This window comes from Hyla sarda, chromosome 7 (genome assembly GCF_029499605.1).
Source record: "Hyla sarda isolate aHylSar1 chromosome 7, aHylSar1.hap1, whole genome shotgun sequence".
NCBI lineage: Eukaryota > Metazoa > Chordata > Amphibia > Anura > Hylidae > Hyla > Hyla sarda.
In genome coordinates, this window is record NC_079195.1 from 29,776,364 (window position 1) to 29,798,291 (window position 21,928).

General features: G+C 44.5%; 1 protein-coding gene across 1 annotated transcript in view; it reads right to left on the reverse strand.

Moving 5' to 3' along the window:
• GPR162 (G protein-coupled receptor 162) overlaps nucleotides 1-21,280 on the reverse strand; it is a 35,385-nt gene extending 14,105 nt beyond the window's left edge. The window contains exons 1-2 of the mRNA XM_056529756.1: nucleotides 21,111-21,280; nucleotides 5,506-7,324 (exon numbers count right to left, since the gene is read on the reverse strand). Coding sequence (XP_056385731.1) covers nucleotides 5,506-6,345 — 840 coding nt within the window. The 5' untranslated portion in view covers nucleotides 6,346-7,324; nucleotides 21,111-21,280. The remainder of the gene's footprint in view (nucleotides 1-5,505; nucleotides 7,325-21,110) is intronic.
• Between the last annotated feature and the right edge of the window lie 648 nt (nucleotides 21,281-21,928).

Genomic DNA, 21,928 nt, shown 5'->3' on the forward strand with positions numbered 1-21,928 from the left:
GTTCACACGGCGGAATTTTCGAGTGGAATTCCGCCGTACAATTCCGCTCGGGCAGCTTTAGGGTATGTCCACATGGCGGAATGTTCGTGTGGAATTCCGCTGGATTATTCTGCACGGACATTCCGCTGCAGCAGAGTCTTATTGATTTCAATGGGATTCTGCTGCACTGTGCAAGCGTCGGAATTTCCACATCAGAGGTTTCTGCCGCGGAAATTCCAAATCCGCAGAAACAATAGATATGTCGCATCTGACGGCACATTTCTGAGCGGTCCTAGTGCCGGCATGTTCTGTGGAATGTCTGCCCGGAAATGTTTAGGACAGACATTCCGCCGCGTGAACATACCCTCACGGTGAGGAATTTCTGCATGTTCAATCGGGCAGAAAACCGGCGTGATCTCTCTAAAATAATTCTCATCACGTCTACGGCCAGACTGTTTTTTGCGGCTTAATTTCCCCCTTGTCCAGATCTAAATCTGCATTATCGTCCATCCCTGTAATAATCCGGCGTGGCGCTAACCTTGCAGTCACATGTCAGGCTTCAAGGCCGCACGGTCCTACAGCAATCCTGCTGTAATTACACTACAGCTCCCGGGGAGGGTCTTTGAGGTCAGATATCTGGCGCGGCTCCGCTTGTAATGGAAGCGCCGGCACTTAATAAAGGGGAGCGCTGTAGGCGAGCGGCACACGCGGGGTTAACGCTTCCCAGCAAGAAGAAGAAGCAGCAGCCGCCGCCGCCAAACTGTTAATTAAGTGAAATAGATTATTACGGTAATTGTTAAAAATAATTAAGGAGGTCGCGAGGAAGAGGAGAGATGGGAACGGGGAAGGCGAGGACAGAGGTGGTCCGGGGGGGATACCTGGTATAGAGAGGGCAGGTGTGATGGGGTAAAAATAGAGAAAATTATAGGATTGGTGCAGGGGGGGAGGATAGGGACGAGCATGCGCATGCTGCTGCAAACCTGTAATGCCTTATTGCCATGTGTGGGGCAATTTAACGACCATCTGATACCGTGGTCTCCAAACTGCGGACCTCCAGCTGTTGCAAAACTACAACCCCCAGCATGCCCGGGCAGCCGTTGGCTGCCCGGGCATGCTGGGGGTTGTAGTTTTGCAACAGCTGGAGGTCCACAGTTTGGAGACCATTGATCTAATGCGTACGGGGTCCTCCCAACTCTTCTCGACGGCAGATTGGTTACATGGCGACCTTGGCAGTGAAACAGGTCACATAGCCAATGTGTCGTGGCGACCTTTGGCCACATGACCCATGTTGCGCCTAAAGTTGCCGTATAGCCCTAGCTATAAGAAGTGTTTGGCAGCGGTTTTCTCTTCTGAAACCATTCAGAACACATGCACGCTCAGCCAAGCTGAGTGTACGTGTGTGTGTGTGTGTGTGGGGGGGGGGACCGGGATAGAATGTTTGATCTTTTCTGTATGCCCAGCTTAAAGGGGTACTCCGGTGGAACACAAATGTTTTCGAATTAACTGGTGCCAGAAAGTAATGCAGATTTGTAAATTACTTCTATTTAAAAATATTAATCCTTCCAGTACTTATCAGCTGCTGTATGCTGCTGGAGACAAAGTTGTGTAGTTCTTTCCAGTCTGACCACAGTGCTCTCTGCTGCCACCTCTGTCCCTGTCAGGAACTGTCCAGAGTAGGAGCAAATCCCTATAGCAAACCTATCCTGCTCTGCACAGTTCCTGACACGGACACAGGTGGCAGCAGAGAGCACTGTGGTCAGACTGGAAAGAACTACACAACTTCCTCTGGAGCATACAGCAGCTGGAAGGATTAAGATAAAAAACAAATGTTTAACTTGGCACCAGTTGATTTGAAAACATTTTTATTTCACCAGAGTACCCCTTTAAGGCTCTGTTCACAATAAGGAATGGGAACATAGCATTTGCGGCATGTCCGGCCGGAAAATTTCTTATCAGACATCTCTGTCTGTAGCAGGCGCATTCTCATCAGTGCTAGGACAGTTTGGAAATGTGCAGTCTCCATAGACGGCAATGCAATTCCAAGCGGATTTCGTAGAAAGAATTGGCATGTCAATTCTTTTGGTCGGATGCCGGAATCGGAAACCCCACGGCAGATGTTTCTGCTGCGGAAATTCTACGGCGTGCGAGGTGCAGCAGAATCTCATGGAAAAAACAATGGGACTGTGATTTTCCGAGCTGAATTTTTCCGCTGGATTCTGCTCGGAAATTCCGCCGTGTGAAAGAGGCCTTAGTGTTGGATCCACTTCCAACGTATATGCCCCATCCCCGCCACACATTTTCAGTGTATCCCCTTTTTAAAGTATAAATGATGCCGGAACCACAAGGAAAGAGAAGATCCAGCTTACAAAACTTAGTTAAAACGTAGCTGTTACTGTTTCATGTTAAAATATAGATGAACACAAAACCCCCAGGTGCATTAAAAACAGCACACCGACGCGTTTCGAGCTATATAAGAGCTCTTAATCATGGTAAAGAGCTCTTATGTAGATCGAAAAGTGTAAGTGTGCTGTTTTTAATGCAGCTGTTTTTTTTTTCATCTATATTTTAACATGAAACAGTAAAAGCTACATTTTAACTTCAAGTTTTGTAAGCTGGATCTTCTCTTTCCTTGTGGTTCCTGCATACGGGAAGCCGCCTGCTCAGTCGGAGCTCCAGTTATTTCTACATAGCCGAAGTCCTTCGACCACGTTTCCCTAGTGGGTGGTGAGCTGAGCACTTCTTTTTTCCTTCATATTATAAATGATGCCCCCTTACAATGGTGACCTTGACCGCTACCTACACCTCAACCCAGCCAAGGACCTACCCATTACCTACTATGGGTAGCTCCCCAAATACCGTCACTGACATCCCAGGGTGATAAAATATCATTAAATATATATCTAATTAAAACAGGAAATGCCAATTAGGAGGGAACAGATTTAGATGGATATTGGATTTCTGGAACGTGAACAAATTGGTGGCTCATTACCGGAGGAATAAAGACTGGAGGTGCCGTGAGTGGGCAGATAAGAGATAAGGAACATGAAAGCAGAATGTGGTCGAGAAGTGTGTAGGTGTGTACCAGGAGAACATACGAGTGAGAATGTAGAGAGACAGAAGGGGCGGTTATATCACACCGGACAGGAGCGTAGTCATAAAGAGACGGGGCCCCATAGCAAAATATCAAAATGGGCCTCTTATTATGGCGTCCGATTTTTTTCCCCCCAGGACAAAAGGGTCAGGTAGTTTTTTTTTTTTCCCTTTGCTTCCCATGACCCATTGGTCAATACCCCTCTACATTAATTTGCTGACATTGAACAGAAAAAAGGAACGGGACCCACTAGGACGGACCCCTTCTATCCATGTCATGGTCTGCCACTATGGAATGCACCCCCTTGCCTTGCATGTAGTTATTGTGGTTGCACCAGGCCTGGTGCAAGGGTTTTTGCCACCCTAGGTGAAAGCTAATTTTGCCGCCCCTTGACCTTGCCCATTGCCTCCTCCCGATGTATGGAGGCGCACTGGGTTGTCAGGATGTTGGACCTTGGTGATCGCCGATGTTTGCCTCGGAGGTGGCGCTGCGCTCCTCCAGCAGGCTGAAAAATGCCGATAAGTATACAGTAGCACGGGTGGGGGTAGAGTGGCAGGGTTTTGCTTGATGGGTAGGTGCTTTGGATGAGCGGGTGCTTTGGATGCTGGCTAACTTTATTGCAGTATTTCAGAGCGGCACCTCCAACAAGAGGGCGCTCCAGGCAGCCGCCTATTTTGCCTATAGGCAGAGCCAGCCCTGGTTTGCACATATATAAAGGGGGCTCAAAGGCTTCTCTGCCATAGAAAACACCAGTATTATAAGAAGGGCATAGACCCAGTGTTTCCCAACCAGGGCGCCTCCAGCTGTTGAAAACTACAATTCCTAGCATGCCCGGACAGTGTTGGCTTTCTTCCACCTTCAACCAGGGCGCCACCGGCTGCTGCAAAACTACAACTCCCAGCATGCCCAGACAGCCGTTGGCTTTCTTCCACCTTCAACCAGGGCGCCACCGGCTGCTGCAAAACTACAACTCCCAGCATGCCCGGACAGCTGTTGGCTGTCCGCGCACGCTGGGAGTTGTAGTTTTGCAGCAGCCGGTGGCGCCCTGGTTGAAGGTGGAAGAAAGCCGACATGTTTTTTTTCTTATTCTCTACAACCCCTACAGGCAAATGTTCACACAGGGGCAGATTTTTTTCGCAGCGGGATTTGTGTACTGAAAATGACCAGCGTATTACAGTAACATAAGCACCCTAAGGGTATGTTTACACATAAATTCGAAAACATGGGCGGACATTCCACGCATTTGCACAATTCGGCAGGCACTAGGACCGTTAGAAATGCGCCGTCTCGTAGATGGAGCAAAATCGGAAGCTAAATCAGCAGAAAGACATGTCTACACTTTCTCTAGACACCGTAATCGGGATTTCCCCATCTGCCGCGGAATTTCAAACATTTGCCATGGACATTCCACAGTGTGCACAGTGAAGCAGGATCCCATTGAAATCAATGGGAATCTGCTGCAGCGGAATGTCCGTGTGGAAAATTTTGGCATAATTCCGCATGGATATTCCGCTGTGTGAACATACCCTAAGGGTATGTTACCACTACAGTCGCAGATTCTATTTTGATTGGCTGCTGTCGAAATCCCTTGGCGCAATGACCCACTCGGACCATTGACAGCAATGCCGACCACATGTTTTATCGATCTGCGCTAGAGTGTCCTCCCGATATATATATATTTTTTTACATTACTTGACATCAGGGAATAACTCAAGATAGTAACACCAGAAAACTGGTGTAATGAAAGAAAAAAAAAAAAAAAAAAAAATTTCTGTGAAATGCTGTAAAACTGCAAAAACACAGAAAAAGTCAAAAATTTTCATGCAAAAGTAAAGTTTGTTGCAAAATATTGTGTGCTATTTTTCGGGTATCAAGCATCAATTAATTCTACCCACCATAGAGTATATCTACAAATAGTATTTCGCTGTTAAAATGGGTTACTCAGGGCAGGGTCACATGGGATGAAATACGCTGCAGATGCGTAGAGGGACTGCAGAGCGAACTCCCGTCTGTGGTCGTAGCTCCATGTGTCCATTCGTAGAGGCGGATTTCTACAGCGGGAAATCCGCCTCTATGAGCGGACACACAGAGCTACGACCGCAGCCGGGAACTCACTCTGCAGTCCCTCTTTGACTGTCTTTGGTGCATTCGTAGTGTGAAAAATGCTGCGGATGCGCCCCGTGTGACCCTGCCCTAAAAAAAAAAAAAATTCAATACTTGGCCAACCTATGTCCTAGTTTTCTACTCATTACCTTTGGGTTCATTACAATACAATACATCAATTATTTTAGCGAAACAATAGAAATGTAGAACAATGTAAGAACCTTAAATGGCTATTGTGGAGAACAAGAAAATTCAGGAAAGCAATCCTATAACATGAAAGAAAATAAAGCTGATCAGTATAAAAAATACGAAACCCATTTCCCCCATCTCACCAATATGGGAAGCCCAGTCAGAGCATCATACAGCAGAACAATGCCCCCAACCAGTCCGGTGACCTGCGCTGCCGTCCTTGGTGATTCTGACCCATCCAATGATGAGCGTCTCTTTCCCTGAGCATCCTGTACTACGATGGCTGGTACTTCCAGCATCCCTTCTGCCCCACCTTCCCCCGTCCCTCCTCTGTTCCCAGATGCAGGGCAGCAGCAGGCGTGGTATATAGTCACTCCTAAACATCCAAGACCCGTGCCCACCCCACCTAGCAATAGTAGCTGGAAGCAGAGCCCAAAACCCAATCCGATCCGACTAGCCAGGAAATGGCAACCACGTGTGTAGAACCTGCGGGCATTGTCGTGCCACCCAATGGACGGCAGCGTGGACAGCACAAAAGAAGCTGCCCATATTCCGAGAGCCCCCTGCAATGCCTGTCTTCTTGCTCCACCCAACCTGTAACTGACAGGCCAGCGCACCATCCACATTCGGTGATAAGAGAGGCAGGCCACGGTCAAGCATGTGGACAGTGCTAGGGTGTAATACGTGGACACAAACACCTTGCACAAACCCTCATTCCATTCATAACCGGGAGAATGTCTTCTTCTCAGCTGCACCACAGAAAACAATGATAGGGGCACAGCAGCCATGAGTAAATGTGTTCCCGCCAGCAAACAAAGAAGCAGTTCCAGAGGGCGAGGGCGCTGCCCGCTCCCACCCCGACTGGCTAAACTCAGGATGCTCCAGGCATTTGCAAGTAATGAGAGGGCACCACATGCCAGCCATGATACAGAGTTGTTTTGATATAGCTCATCGGCCTCATCCTGATCAGGGGCCCGTGGCATTTTTTGGGCAAAGGTTCTGAAATTGTGCTGGGATTCCTTCTTGGTTTTATGTTCTTGTTGATTTTAGTTTTCCTTCACCTTCTTGATACAATAGATGACTCAAAAGCCCAAATCTACACCAATTGTTCTTTTCCTTGCCACCTTAAATTCTTATACTACTTTTTTAAGAAAATGTACCCTCAAAAAATCTATCTATAAGTTACTCTATTAGCTATCAGATCTGTTTCCACCCAGTGGCAAGGTTTCCTACATTTCTCCCATTAACACCCTGAACCCCTTTACTCCTCCAGGATCATCAGTATCTCCTACTCTTTAGTCAAAGACTTGGCCAATCTTCACAACCTTCTCAGCCACCCACTTATCCCACCTTTATCTACTTTCTTACTCCCACTGCCAACCTTGTCTTCTTCTTAATCTCCACCAACCCTGTAACTTCCCAAACTCTTTCCTTGACCAGTTCTTACAAGCCTAACCTACTAAGACCTGTTGGCTTGTTTTCACTTTTTTTCCACCCTTGATGATGTCTACACTTGCCTAGATTCTTTTCTCCGAACACTCTTACCCACCATTCACCCTCCACCCTCTTCAGTCTCCAAGTGCCTTCAGTACCTCAGGTGTCTCATGTCCACAACTAAAGTGCACATGTATAGCAATGTATCCACCTTTAACTTATGTCCCTATGCTCTACGCTATAGTCTCCATCTCCTGGTTGATCAACTCTCCATGCAGAGAGGGAACGATTAATCTTGACCACAAGTCTTCTTGAAATATGCTGCTTTCTGGTAGTTGACTCCCTTTCTTTGCGATCTCTTGCTGAGTGTGTGCTGTCTCTTGCACTGTCTGCGCGTCTCCTTTTTCTCCACTGATCCTTGGCAGTGTCTTGGGAATTGCACACAGTCTTGTGATAATTGCAGTAACTCTCTGTTAGAGAGCTCATACCACTTCTGATGCTTGATGTGGAATCCCCGAAGAACGTCTCCTGAGGGAAGACAAAGAAACATATCATGACAGTGCACGTCAGTCTCTCTTTCTCCTTCTGGCACAAGCCATGGTGTACCTTAAGACTAAGAAATGATACACTAAAGAGCACTGGCTTCGAGAACAAGATGTGAACAGGTAATAAAGGAACAATAATCTGAGTTCTGGGAAGGACTGGAATAGAGTGGTAATATTTTGGAGTGAACGTCTGCTGGGCTTTTAAACTTTCTTCGCATTAGAATGAAAAAACATATATTTCACTGATAGAGAGGACTGTAAAAATAGAAAAAGGTATCCCGGACTCTCTCTTCAGAGTGCCCAAACTCTTTTGTTCACAAGCATAGACTTTACCAATGGGATTTCTCACACTTCTACAACAGAATATCATTTTGACTTTGCTTCCCCCTTAAATGGGTTGCCCGATTCAACATCTCCCCTATCCACAGGGTAGGGGATATGCGTATGATAACAGAGGGTCCAATAGTCTTCCATTGGAATAGCTGAGGACAGAGCTTGGCTAACTCTGGTGGCATCCATAGACAATGAAATAAAGGGGTACTCCGCCCCTAGACATTTTTTCCCTATCCAAAGGATAGGAGATAAGATGTCTGATCGCGGGGGTCCTGTCGCTGGGGACCCCCGCGATCTCGGCTGACGCACCCCAGACATCCGATGCACCGAGCGAACTTCGCTCCGTGACGGATGACTGGCAATGTGGGGCGTAGGCTTGTGACGTCACGGTCACGCCCAGGTGCTGACATCACGGCCATGCCCCCTCAATGCAAATCTATAGGAGGGGGCTTGACGGCTGTCACGCCCCCTCCCGTAGACTTGCATTGAGGGGGCATGGCCGTGTCATCACAAGCAGGGTGCAGCCATGATGTCACAAGCCTCCGGCGGTGCAACCGATGCTCTAAATGAACGCCGGGTGCAGCAGGGAGATTGCAGGGGTCCCCAGCGGCGGGACCCCCCCGATCAGACATCTAATCCCCTAAGGATAGGGGATATCCTTTGGATAGGGGATAAGATGTCTAGGGGCGGAGTACTCTTTTTTTGATGCAGAGCACAGACTTGACCAATGCTCCATTAGGAAACAAGATTCAGACCCCATTCTCAAGATCTCTGACCCCTCAATCATACACTCCTCCTGTGGATAAGGTATACATTTTAATGATCAGACAAAGCCCTGACCTAATTCGCACAGTAGGGTCTAGGAAAACTAGCTGAGGTAAATATGACCCAAAGACCATTGTAGAACAGGCTGACGTGAATACACAGTCTATTGTAGACTTAAGGGGGTACTCTGGCCCTATAAATCTTATCCCCTATCCAAAGGATAGGGGATAAGATGTCTGATCGCGGGACCCCCACTGCTGGGGACCCCTGCAATCTGTCATTGCGCACCGACCTTTGTGAGCTTTCTGCACGCTGCAGGCTCCAAGTGTGCAGCATGAAGACCAGGTTACGAGTATCGTAACGTCACTACTCCACCCCCGTGTGATGTCACGCCCCGCCCCCTCAACGCAAGTCTATGGGAGGGGGCGTGGTGGCAGGGATGGAGGTATTACGTGTTCTATGCTGCTCTTTACCTGTCCCAGGGTTAGCTGCTCCTTTGGATACCAGGTAAGGGCGGCTCCATGTTACATTTTTAGGACACTGTGTACTGTACAGGACCCTGAAGAAGCTCCTGTCCTCTACATAGACAGTGATTACAGCTCCCAGCAGATCTTTATTACTTTTATATGTAAGGATTTGCTTTATCTGTATTAGCTCTCTACTTGTTTTTCTTTAATCCTCACTTTTTTCTATTTTTGGATGACATTTTGGTGGCTTCAGAACCAATTACCAGGTTTCCATAGAGTTATGTTCTCAACATACAATGGTTTCAACATACAATGGTCGTCCTGGAACCGATTTACATAATAACTTGAGGGACCACTGTAACTAGAAATTGCTGGTGAGGGTGGGTGGATGTTTTAGGCCCCTTGATCCATAAGGTGGTGAAGGCCACAAGCCCCTTTCCCCCTCCCTATAAACCAGCCCCGCATTTATTTGTCCACTTGACTATTTTTTTTCATCAAAAAGGTTTATGAAAAAGGAAGATGTACAGAAATAAAATACGTATATATGCAAAGAGCCTTAGGTCTCGGTCAGGCCTGCACTAAGCTTGTCTGCATCATATCCAAGTCAAGGATCAAATCACTTGTTGGCATGTCTGGGAATCTTCATTTTATAACTACTCAGTCCTATAAAATAATGAGTGTTTTCTGGACTGTCAAACCATCCCTGCAAGGATTTGGCTTCACCCAGTTGAAAATATAAGCCTAAAAGGGGTGCTCCGCTGCTCAGCGTTTGGAACAAACTGTTCCGAACGCTGGAACCGGCGCCGGGAGCTCATGACATCATAGCCCCGCCCCCTCCTGATGTCACACCCCCTCCCACAGACTTGCATTGAGGGGGCTGGGCTGTGATGTCAAGAGCTCCCGGCGCCGGCTATAGCGTTCGGAACAGTTTGTTCCAAACGCTGAGCAGCGGAGTATCCCTTTAAAGGGGTACGCTGGTGGAAAACTTTTTTTTTTTTTTTATGAATTGGTGCCAGATTGTTAAACAGATTTGTAAATTACTTCTATTAAAACAATCTTAATCCTTCCAGTACTTATAAGCTACTGTATGCTACGTAGGAAATTCTTTTCTTTTTGAATTTCTTTTTTGTCTTGTCCACAGTGCTCTCTGCTGACACCTCTGTCCGTGTCAGGAACTGTCCAGAGCAGGAGAAAATCCCCATAGCAAACCTATGCTGCTATGGACAGTTCCTGAAATGGACAGAGGTGTCAGCAGAGAGCACTGTGGACAGACATAAAAGAAATCCAAAAAGAAAAGAATTTCCTCTGTAGTATTCAGCAACTATTAAGTACTGGAAGCATTAAGATTTTTTTTTTAAATAGAAGTAATTTACAAATCTGTTCAACTTTTTGGAACCAGTTGATTTAAAAAAAAAAAAATGTTTTCCACCGGGGTACCCCTTTAACGCCTTTCCATTTGTGGTTTGCATTTGCATTTGTCTGAATGAATCTGGCATTGCTCAATAAGCATCCATCATTCCTCCTCCCCCCAGCAGGACTAGAGATGCCAGCAAAGTGTTTTATGGATATTTTCTATTGCAAATATTGAGTTATACAGATACAGTGACTATAAATCATAATTAAAATTAATTGCTTTCCCACCAAAAGTTTGAATGTTATAGCTGATGCTCTCCACTTGGCCTGCATTAAAATACAGTGAACCTCATTTACTAATATTGTCGGTGTGTTATGTGGTTTGTTGTTTTTTGTCCCTCCTAGTTTTCCGTAGTTATTTACTAATGTGGCGCAGATTTTGGCGCACATGTTTTTCAGGCACATGACGTCATCACTAAAGCTGACCGATGAAAACTTTGTTCAGACGCTCGTCTGGAAGTTTCTCAATGCCAGTTTACAACATATTTATTTATATAAAAAATGTTAAATTGGCATTATTCCACCTTGCTCGAGGGTGGTACAGTCAATCCCGACCATTTTGGACATTTTTCCGACTTGGAAATTGATTTTCTGACCAGCTTTTACCTGGTAAACTTTTTGAAGCTCAAAATAGTTAATTTTTTGTCGATTAGTTTAGTAAATAAGTCGAGATGTGTAAAAATGATATAGCCACACCCCTTTTTCAGGTTTTTAGGGGCTTTAGTCGGTCTAGTCGGCAAAGTGTGGCGAACACTGGTGCAATCTGTCGTATGGTGTCTGGTGTTGCGACACAATTTGGTCGCAAAAAACGACCAAACCATGTCGGGAAAATGTTAGTAAATGAGGCCCAGTATGTGAAAAGCCATTGAGGACCATAAGGTAAGACCAGGGCCTGTTTTAGGCTTAGCGTGGCCCTGAGCAAAATCAAAAGCGGGGCCCCAAAAGTCGTAGTAGTGCAGTAACCAGATTTGCACATTTATGGTCACTTCAAACACCATAAAAATATCTAAAAAGCTATTGAAAAGTCCCATCAAAACAAAAATGGTACCGATAAAAACTACAAATCACAGCACAAAAAAATGACCCTCATACATCCCCATATACAGAAAAATAAAAGAATTATAGGAATTTTAGATTTTTGTATAGTTCCCCCAAATTCAGTTGGCAGCATAGTTTCCCCACATTAGGTTGGCAGTATAGTTCCCCCACATTAGGTTGGCAGGTTGGCAGTATAGTTACCCCACATTAGGTTGTAGTTCCCCCACATTAGGTAGGCAGTATAGTTCCCCCACATTAGGTAGGCAGTATGTTCCCCCACATTAGGTAGGCAGTATAGTTCTCCCACATTAGGTTGTAGTTCCCCCACATTAGGTTGGCAGTGTAGTTGCCCCACAGACATACAGCCTTCAGCCATGGGGGAGCTTGAGGCCTTGATACTGGAGGAACATATTGATATAGTTGGGGTCACTGAGACATGGCTGGACTCCTCGCATGACTGGGCTGTCAATCTGCAGGGGTTTACATTGTTTCGCAAGGATAGAATGAACAGAAAAGGTGGTGGAGTCTGTCTGTATGTAAGAAGTGGTATGAAAGTCAGTGTGAACGATGCCATAGTGTGTGATGATTCTGAGGAGGTGGAATCACTGTGGGTAGAATTACAAAAGGAGGGAAATACTGAAAAAATAATATTTGGGGTAATCTACAGACCCCCTAATATCACTGAAGAGATAGAAGTTCGGCTTCATAAACAAATAGAGAGGGCCGCCCGGGCAGGTACATTGGTAATAATGGGAGATTTTAACTATCCAGATATAGATTGGGGTCCGGGGTTGGCTAAAACTACAAAGGGGCGACAATTCCTAAATTTATTGCTGGATAATTTTATGGGCCAGTTTGTGGAGGACCCAACAAGAAGTGATGCCTTGTGGGATCTGATCATTTCCAACAACGCAGAGCTGGTTGGTAATGTAACTGTGCGGGAAAACCTTGGTAATAGCGACCACAATATAGTTACTTTTGACTTAAAATGTAGAAAACAAAGACAGGCGGGGAAGGCAAAAACATATAACTTTAAAAAGGCAAATTTCCCTGGGCTGAGGGCTGCACTACAGGACATAGACTGGGGGGAGGGGTTCTCAAATACTGATACAGAAGGTAAATGGGACATCTTTAAATTAACTCTAAATAACTATACAGCTAAATATATACCAAAGGGGAACAAATATAAACGATTGAAACTAAATCCTACATGGCTGACACATGATGTTAAAAGAGCAATAAACAGCAAAAAAATAGCCTTCAAAAAATACAAATCTGATGGGTCAGCGATAACATTTAAACAGTACAAGGAGCTTAATAAAATCTGTAAAAATGTAATAAAAACAGCAAAAAATCAAAATGAGAGACAGGTGGCCAAAGAAAGCAAAACTAATCCTAAATATTTTTTTAGATATATAAATGCAAAAAAACCAAGGACAGAGCATGTAGGACATCTTAATAATGATAATGGGGAGGTTGTCACAGGCGATCAAGAGAAGGCGGAGCTACTGAATGGGTTCTTTAGTTCTGTATACACTATGGAAGAAGGAGCTGACATTGGCCAGGTCAGTGCTGGTAACACATCATGTAATGTACTGAACTGGCTTAATGTAGAGATGGTACAAGGTAAGTTAAGTGATATAAATGTAAGCAAATCCCCAGGACCGGATGGACTACACCCAAGAGTTCTTAGAGAGGTAAGTTCAGTAATATCTGTACCCCTGTTCATGATATTTAGAGATTCTCTGGTGTCTGGTATTGTGCCAAGGGACTGGCGCAAGGCGAATGTGGTGCCAATCTTCAAAAAGGGCTCTAGGTCTTCCCCAGGAAACTATAGACCGGTAAGTTTAACGTGCATTGTGGGTAAATTGTTTGAAGGACTTATAAGGGATTACATACAGGAATACATAGGGGATAATAGTATTATAAGTGATAGCCAGCATGGGTTTACTAAGGATAGAAGTTGTCAAACCAATCTAATTTGCTTTTATGAAGAGGTGAGTAGAAGCCTTGACAGAGGGATGGCTGTGGATATAGTGTTTCTGGATTTTGCCAAAGTATTTGATACTGTCCCTCATAGACGTCTGACAGGTAAGTTAAGGTCTTTGGGTTTGGAAATTTTAGTTTGTAACTGGATTGAACACTGGCTCATGGATCGTACCCAGAGAGTGGTGGTCAATGATTCGTACTCTGATTGGTCCCCGGTTATTAGTGGTGTACCCCAAGGTTCAGTACTCGGCCCGCTGTTGTTTAATTTATTTATCAATGATATAGAGGATGGTATTAACAGCTCTGTTTCTATCTTTGCAGATGACACCAAGCTTTGTAGCACGGTACAGTCTATAGAGGATGTGCATAAGTTACAAGATGACTTGGATAGACTAAGTGTCTGGGCATCCACTTGGCAAATGAGGTTCAATGTGGATAAATGTAAAGTTATGCATCTGGGTACTAATAACCTGCATGCATCGTATGTCTTAGGGGGGATTAAACTGGCAGAGTCACTGGTAGAGAAGGATCTGGGTGTACTTGTAGATCACAGACTACAGAATAGCATGCAATGTCAGGCTGCTGCTTCCAAAGCCGGCAGGATATTGTCATGTATCAAAAGAGGCATGGACTCAAGGGACAGGGACATAATACTCCCCCTTTATAAAGCATTGGTACGGCCTCACCTGGAATATGCTGTTCAGTTTTGGTCACCTGTCCATAAAAGGGACACTGCGGAGTTGGAAAGGGTGCAGAGACGCGCGACTAAACTAATATGGGGCATGGAACATCTTAGCTATGAGGAGCGATTAAAGGAGTTACAATTGTTTAGTCTTGAGAAGAGACGTTTAAGGGGGGATATGATAAACGTATATAAGTATATTAATGGCCCATACAAAAAATATGGAGAAAAACTGTTCCAGGTTAAACCCCCCCAAAGGACGAGGGGGCACTCCCTCCGTCTGGAGAAAAAAAAGTTTAGTCTCAAGGGGCGACACGCCTTCTTTACCGTGAGGACTGTGAATTTATGGAACGGTCTACCTCAGGAACTGGTCACAGCAGGAACAATTAACAGCTTTAAAACAGGATTAGATACATTCCTGGAACAAAATAAGATTAATGCTTATGAAGAAATATAAAATCTCATTCCTTCCCCAATATCGCGCCACACCCCTACCCCTTAATTCCCTGGTTGAACTTGATGGACATATGTCTTTTTTCGACCGTACTAACTATATATACAGTGTGTGGCTAGAGGCTGTATGTCTGTGTACTGCCCCACTTCAGTGCTCCGTCCACCGCTCCTCCAGTCAGGGGTCACGATCTACTGCTATGGCCTATAGGCCATAGCAGTAGGTCTCGGGACCAGAGGAGCGGGGGTTGGAGCACTAAAGATGACATGCCCCTGGAAACTTACCATGCGCATGTCCTCGCTGTTCCACTCCGCTCTGTTCCCATGGGCGCACGTACGGGACATCAGTAATGTCCCTGCATCTGCCACCTCCTGGCGGCCCCTGTGTTTTTAAAGTTAATGCGGGGCCAACGCCGGGCCACAGAGAGGTAACCGGGACATCCTTATGTCCCGAAATTAATTGCCCTGTTGCCCTCCCCTGGATCCGCCACTGAGCAGCCCACAGGTCGCCTCCTGGGTGATGGGGGCCCTGGGCAATTGCCCAGTTTGCCCCACCTTAACGCCGGCCCTGGGTAAGACTGACTATGTACTTAGGTGTGCAAAATGGATACTAGGATATCCTGAAATACTATACTACCTGAAGGGCTACTCTCTAGGATATGGCATCAGTATGACTGGTGGAGGTCCAGCCTCTAAATAAAGGTAATGTAAAACCGATTCAGCATTGTGGCCCCTTTCAGTCTTTCCCTACAAAAGCAGTGCCCAGACCACCAGATGTAGTTATCTACTTAATTTTTTCTTTAATCCTCATTTTTCTATTTTTGGATGACATTTTAGGGCTTCGGAACCAATTACATGGCTTCCATTGCATTATGGTCTCATCATACAATGGTTTCAACATACAATGGTCTCAATGGAACCAATTAATATTGTAACTTGAGGGACCACTGTATATGGTAATTAATGGTTATTTTTATACTGCGTTTTATTGGTCCAGTGATAACTTTTTTAGTACTATTACACTGTGATACTCCAGTGGCTCTTTTATAACCAGATTTTGAAGACTATATTATATTATCCATAATCGAGGGGAAGGTTAGTGACAACCTAAAGCTAGTCATACATTCATCAATATTTTTTAGTAAAAGATGTCCGAAAGTAGAGAGTGATGTAATGTTTTATGAGAACAGCAAATTCTACTTAGAATTCAGGGCACATTCAGTCATGTAGATTGGTAATTATGGCTCATGGGCATCAGATGAATGACATAAGCAATCAGAGGGCATCAGAAAGGACAACATGAGAAAGATGGCACAGGCAGGCGCGAAGAAGAATGTAGGGAGGTGTAATGGACAAGAGCTGGAGCCAAATATCTAAAGGGTTTTTCTCAGCACGCTTATGGCTCTCTCTCTTTTCTGTGGAAAAATGTTGTATTCTGGCTAAAATAACAATGTGCAGCATGTTGAGAGTGCTGGGAACTTGGAGTATTCATGACCAGTAAGCCCACCCATCTACCCATCACAAATTTCTTCCTATGCACAGAAATTGTACCTTTTTTTGTAGTGCCAAGAACCTTTTTTTATACACTCTAATTGGAATTTCTGGGTTAATAAAGAGGGTCCTTTGTTCAGCATTCCATTGTGTCCTGTCTTGCATTACACAGTGAACTCTTTAAATTAAATAGACACTGTGTAATGCTTAATTTCCCTTGAGGTTACATACTTTAGGTTCATGGCTGGGTGATTGAGGTTACATACTGTAGGTTCATGGCTGGGTGATTGAGGTTACATACTGTAGGTTCATGGCTGGGTGATGGAGGTTACATACTGTAGGTTGACGTTTGGGTGATGGAGGTTGATGGTTGGGTAATTGAGGTTACATACTATAGATTCATGGTTGGGTGATGGAGGGTACATACTATAGTTTCATGGTCGGGTGATAGAGGTTATATACTTTAGGTTGATGGTTGGGTGATGGAGGTTACATACTGTAGGTTGATGGTTGGGTGATGGCGGTTATATACTATAGGTTCATGGTTGGGTGATGGAGGGTACATACTATAGTTTCATGGTCGGGTGATAGAGGTTATATACTTTAGGTTGATGGTTGGGTGATGAAGGTTACATACTGTAGGTTGATGGTTGGGTAATTGAGGTTACATACTATAGATTCATGGTTGGGTGATAGAGGTTATATACTTTAGGTTGATGGTTGGGTGATGGAGGTTACATACTGTAGGATGATGGTTGGGTGATGGAGGTTATATACTATAGATTCATGGTTGGGTGATGGAGGTTACATACTGTAGATTTGTGGTGCAATTATGGAGGTTAAATACTATAGATTAATGGTTGGGTGATGGAGGTTACATACTGTAGGTTTATGGTTTGGTGATAGAGGGTATATACTGTAGGTTCGTGGTTGGGTGATAGAGGTTACATACTGTAGGTTCATGGTTGGGTGATAGAGGTTACATACTGTAGGTTTATGGTTGGGTGATAGAGGTTACATACTGTAGGTTTATGGTTGAGTGATAGAGGTAACATACTGTAGGTTTATGGTTGGGTGATTGAGGTTACATACTGTAGGTTTATGGTTTGGTGATAGAGGGTATATACTGTAGGTTCATGTTGGGTGATGGAGATTACATACTGTAGATAAAGAATACCTGCTGAAGTTTATAGAAGCTGTTAGATAATTCAATATAGTTATAGCAGGTTGTAATAATGTGATAGCGGTTATGTGGCAGCATGAATAGTTATGGTGTTTATATGTTAAAGGGTTATAATAGATTATGGTAGTTATGTACAGATTAGTATAATGATGAGGTATACAGTTATAAATGATTGCCCTATGCTGTAGCAATATAAAGGGGAACAGGTATTATGTACTGTGAGGATATATATATATATAAAAAACTATCTATCTATCTATCTATCTATCTATCTATCTATATATATATATATATATATATATGTAGACACACAGTTGGGCAAAAAAGTATTTAGTCAGCCACCAATTGTGCAAGTTCTCCCACTTAAAAAGATGAGAGGCTGTAATTTTCATCATAGGTTATAACCTCAAGTATGAGAGACATAAGAAAAAAAATCCATAAAATCACATTGTGTCATTTTTAAATAATTTATTTGCAAATTATGGTGGAAAATTAAGTATTTGGTCAATAACAAAAGTTAATCTCAATACTTTGTTATATACCCTTTGTTGGCAATGACAGAGGTCAAATGTTTTCTGTAAGTCTTCACACACTGTTGCTGGTATTTTGGCCCATTCCTCCATGCAGATCTCCTCTAGAGCAGTGATGTTTTGGGGCTGTCGCTGGACAACACAGACTTTCAACTCCCTCCAAAGGTTTTCTATGGGGTTGAGATCTGGAGACTGGCTAGGCCACTCCAGGACCTTGAAATACTACTTACAAAGCCACTCCTTCGTTGCCGGGCGGTGTGTTTGGGATCATTGTCATGCTGAAAGATCCAGCCATGTTTAATCTTCAATGCCCTTGCTGATGGAAGGAGGTTTTCACTCAAAATCTCACGATACATGGCCCCATTCATTATTTCCTTTACACGGATCAGTCGTCCTGGTCTCTTAGCAGAAAAACTGCCCAAAAGCATGATGTTTCCACCCCCATGCTTCACAGTAGGTATGGGGGTCTTTGGATGCAACTCAGCATTCTTTCTCCTCCAAACATGACTAGTTGAGTTTTTACCAAAAAGTTCTACTTTGGTTTCATCTGACCATATGACATTCTCCCAATCCTCTTCTGGATCATCCAAATGCTCTCTAGCAAACTTCAGACAGGCCCGGACATGTACTGGACTAAGCAGGGGGAAACATCTGGCACTGCATGATTTGAGTCCCTGGCAGCGTAGTGTGTTACTGATGGTAGCCTTTGTTACTTTGGTCCCAGCTCTCTGCAGGTCATTCCCTAGGTCCCCCCATGTGGTTCTGGGATTTTTGCTCACCGTTCTTGTGATCATTTTGACACCATGGGGTGAGATCTTGCGTGGAGCCCCAGATCGAGGGAGATTATCAGTGGTCTTCTATGTCTTCCATTTTCTAATAATTGCTCCCACAGTTGATTTCTTCACATCAAGTTGCTTGCCTATTGCAGATTTAGTCTTCCCAGCCTGGTGCAGGTCTACAATTTTGTTTCTGGTGTCCTTCGACAGCTCTTTGGTCTTGGCCATAGTGGAGTTTGGAGTGTGACTGTTTGAGGTTGTGGACAGGTGTCTTTTATACTAATAACAAGTTAATACAGGAGCCATTAATACAGGTAACGAGTGGAGGACAGAGGAGACTCTTAAAGAAGAAGTTACAGGTCTGTGAGAGCCAGAAATCTTGCTTGTTTGTAGGTGGCCAAATACTTATTTTCCCACCATAATTTGCAAGTAAATTCTTTAAAAATCAGACAATGTGATTTTATGGATTTTTTTCCTCATTATGTCTCTCATAGTTGAGGTATACTTATGATGAAAATTAAGTAGGAGAACTTGCACAATTGGGGGCTGACTAAATACTTTTTTGCCCCACTGTGTATATATATATATATATATATTGCTAGATGGTAAGTAGATACAGAATTCTAGCATTCTGTGATGACAGTGACCCGGCAAAGCTATAGGGTTAATATTCTGTAGGGTTAAAGAAGGATCTTACACGGACTATAAGAGGAGAATAGGTCACAAATTGTAGGGTTTCGGAGGGCTGACAGATTATTTATATCAGTTTTATATAGTAAGGGGAATAGAGATTACATGATTTATGATTTAGAATAGAAGAATAGGAGATATAGACTGTAGGGTTGCAGCAAGGGGCCAAAGGTTATATAGCAATTATATATTATAGGGTATAGTAGGATGGCAAAGGCTGCATGCAATGGTGGCTATAAATTCTATGGTCCTAATAGGGTGACAGACTGAATAGCAGTTATTTATTGTAGGATTATATAAAGGGACCAGAGGTTGCATTGTAGGGCAACTAGGGTTGCATAGGGCAAGTAGAGGTTATGCATATAAAGGGTTATGGTAAAAGAATAACAGTTACACACTATAGGATTTTTTCCAGGGTTTCTATTGCGGTTTTATATTATAGGGTTTGGCGACTGAGGTTACATGTGTACAGTTTGGCGACTGAGGTTACATGCGTAAGGCAGTGTTTCCCAACCAGCGTGCCTCCAGCTGTTGCAAAACTGCAACTCATAGCATGGGGGGCAACGGTTAAAGGAGAGATGCTCCGAGCTGAGGCAGAGACTGGATGTTGTAGTTATGCAACAGCTGGAGGCACCCTGTTTGGGAAACCTTGGCTTTAGGGTTATAGTAGGAGGATGGCGCGTACATACTGTAGGCTTTTATTGGAGATTATGGTCCTATGGGGTGTAGTCATAGTAAACTTATGGCAGTCATAGGCTATAGGGTTGTAGTAAGGCAAGGAAGAGGTCACCTACTGTAAGGGTATGACATTGGGACAGAGGTTGTGTAGGGGTAGGGGGTGCACAATCTTGGGTCTAAGTAGAATGTGGCATGTTAAATGTCAGGTGTCGCAAAGTTGTGATGGGGGGGGGGGGGTCATTATTTGAATTATACAACATTATATAAATTCAAGGGACAATGATCCTATATATGGCTGAATAGATTCACAAGTGCAACAAGTACAGCAGTGTTTCTCAACCGGTTGCAAAACTACAACTCCCATCATGCCCTGACAGCCTTCGGCTGTCAGGGCATGATGGGAGGTGTAGTTTTGCAACTGCTGGAGAGTCGCCGGTTGGGGAGCACTGAGGTACATTAACATGCCTATAAACTATGGATGGGTCAAGGAATTTGGAATAAATGGAGGGAGAATAAAATGATGATAAAATATGGATTCCAATGAGGACTGTGGAAAGAAGTGGCAACACATTACTGTATATGGGCAAATAAAAGGGTCAGATTATAGCGCATTAATCTGTATGTGGCGGAAATAGTCATAGTAAAATATGAGCGAGAAATGTAAAAAGTACCTAGAATCATTAGGATTATATGTAAGGATTATATGGGATTTGGAAATATAATGGGGAAGGGGAGGTGGGGGGGGGGGGGTGCGATAGGGAAATAGAAACAATGATAGAAAAAGGAGGGAGTGATGGAGAAATATGGAATTACAGGAAGAGAGAGGGAGGATGACGGAGGAATAGCAAATTTGTAGGTCGAATTATGTAGTAAGCGAGAAACCTGAAATTAGGGAGAATCAGGGACACGGCGTGGAATAAAGAGATGAAACGGCGAGGGATGAAAGGAGAGTGGAGGAAGCGAGCAGATGTTGGGAGTCGGGGACAAGTGATACGGAATAATGAGGAGACTGAATGAGATGATAGGAGGGATGGCAGGGATGGAAGGGCATATGCCAGACCGACAGATGGACGGACGGGCATCACGGCGTGGGGATTATTAGGGGTAACCTGTGTCCTAGGGGGATGATATTTCTAAGGAAACATGAATATATTATAATGTCGGGGAAGAGGGTCTAAGATGGGGGGGGGGTTAGTCGATAAAGAAAGGGGGTGAAGATGAAGGGGTGAAGCATAGGGGGCAACGGTTAAAGGAGAGATGCTCCGAGCTGAGGCTGAGACTTACCTTCTAGTTAGTGCTGCCATGGAGACAGAAGTATCTCTCTGTGTGTCTCATGGAGTGTGTCATTACATAGCACGCTCGCACACACACACACACACACACACACACGCTCGCACACATACACACCCCGAGGGGGATGCAAGCAGCAGCCAGCTGTATATGAACACAGGGTACAGAGGAGAGGAGAGGGAGGAGGGACAGCAACAGGGCGGAGAGACAACGACGGAGGAAAAGATGAAGGGGCTACATGGAGGAAGGGAGAGGAGCCATTGGGAGGGCTTTAGATTGTCAGCTCTTGTGAGCAGCACCTGCGGATATGCCGGGGTTTATACCTATGGTGCATTGTTACTATTGTTATTTGTAGAGTGGATTAAGTGGACAATGGTTCAAGAAATAGAGGATGCAAAGTAGAGCCAAGAGAATAATTGAGAGTTCTGAGATACTTAGAATGTTGAGACACAGGGGGGGGGGGGGGGGGGGGGGGGGCTGGGCAAGAATGAGACCCCCACCGTCACATCACCACTATTACCACTCACCGTCACCACTGTCACCACACACCATAACCACCATCACCACACACCATCACCACACACCGTCACCACCATCACCACACACAATCACCACCATTACCACTATTACCACACACCATAACCACCATCACCACACACCATCACCACCATCACCACCATTACCACTATTACCACACACCATAACCACCATCACCACACACCATCACCACCATCACCACACACCATCACCACCATCACCACACACCGTCACCACCATCACCACCATTACCACTATTACCACACACCATAACC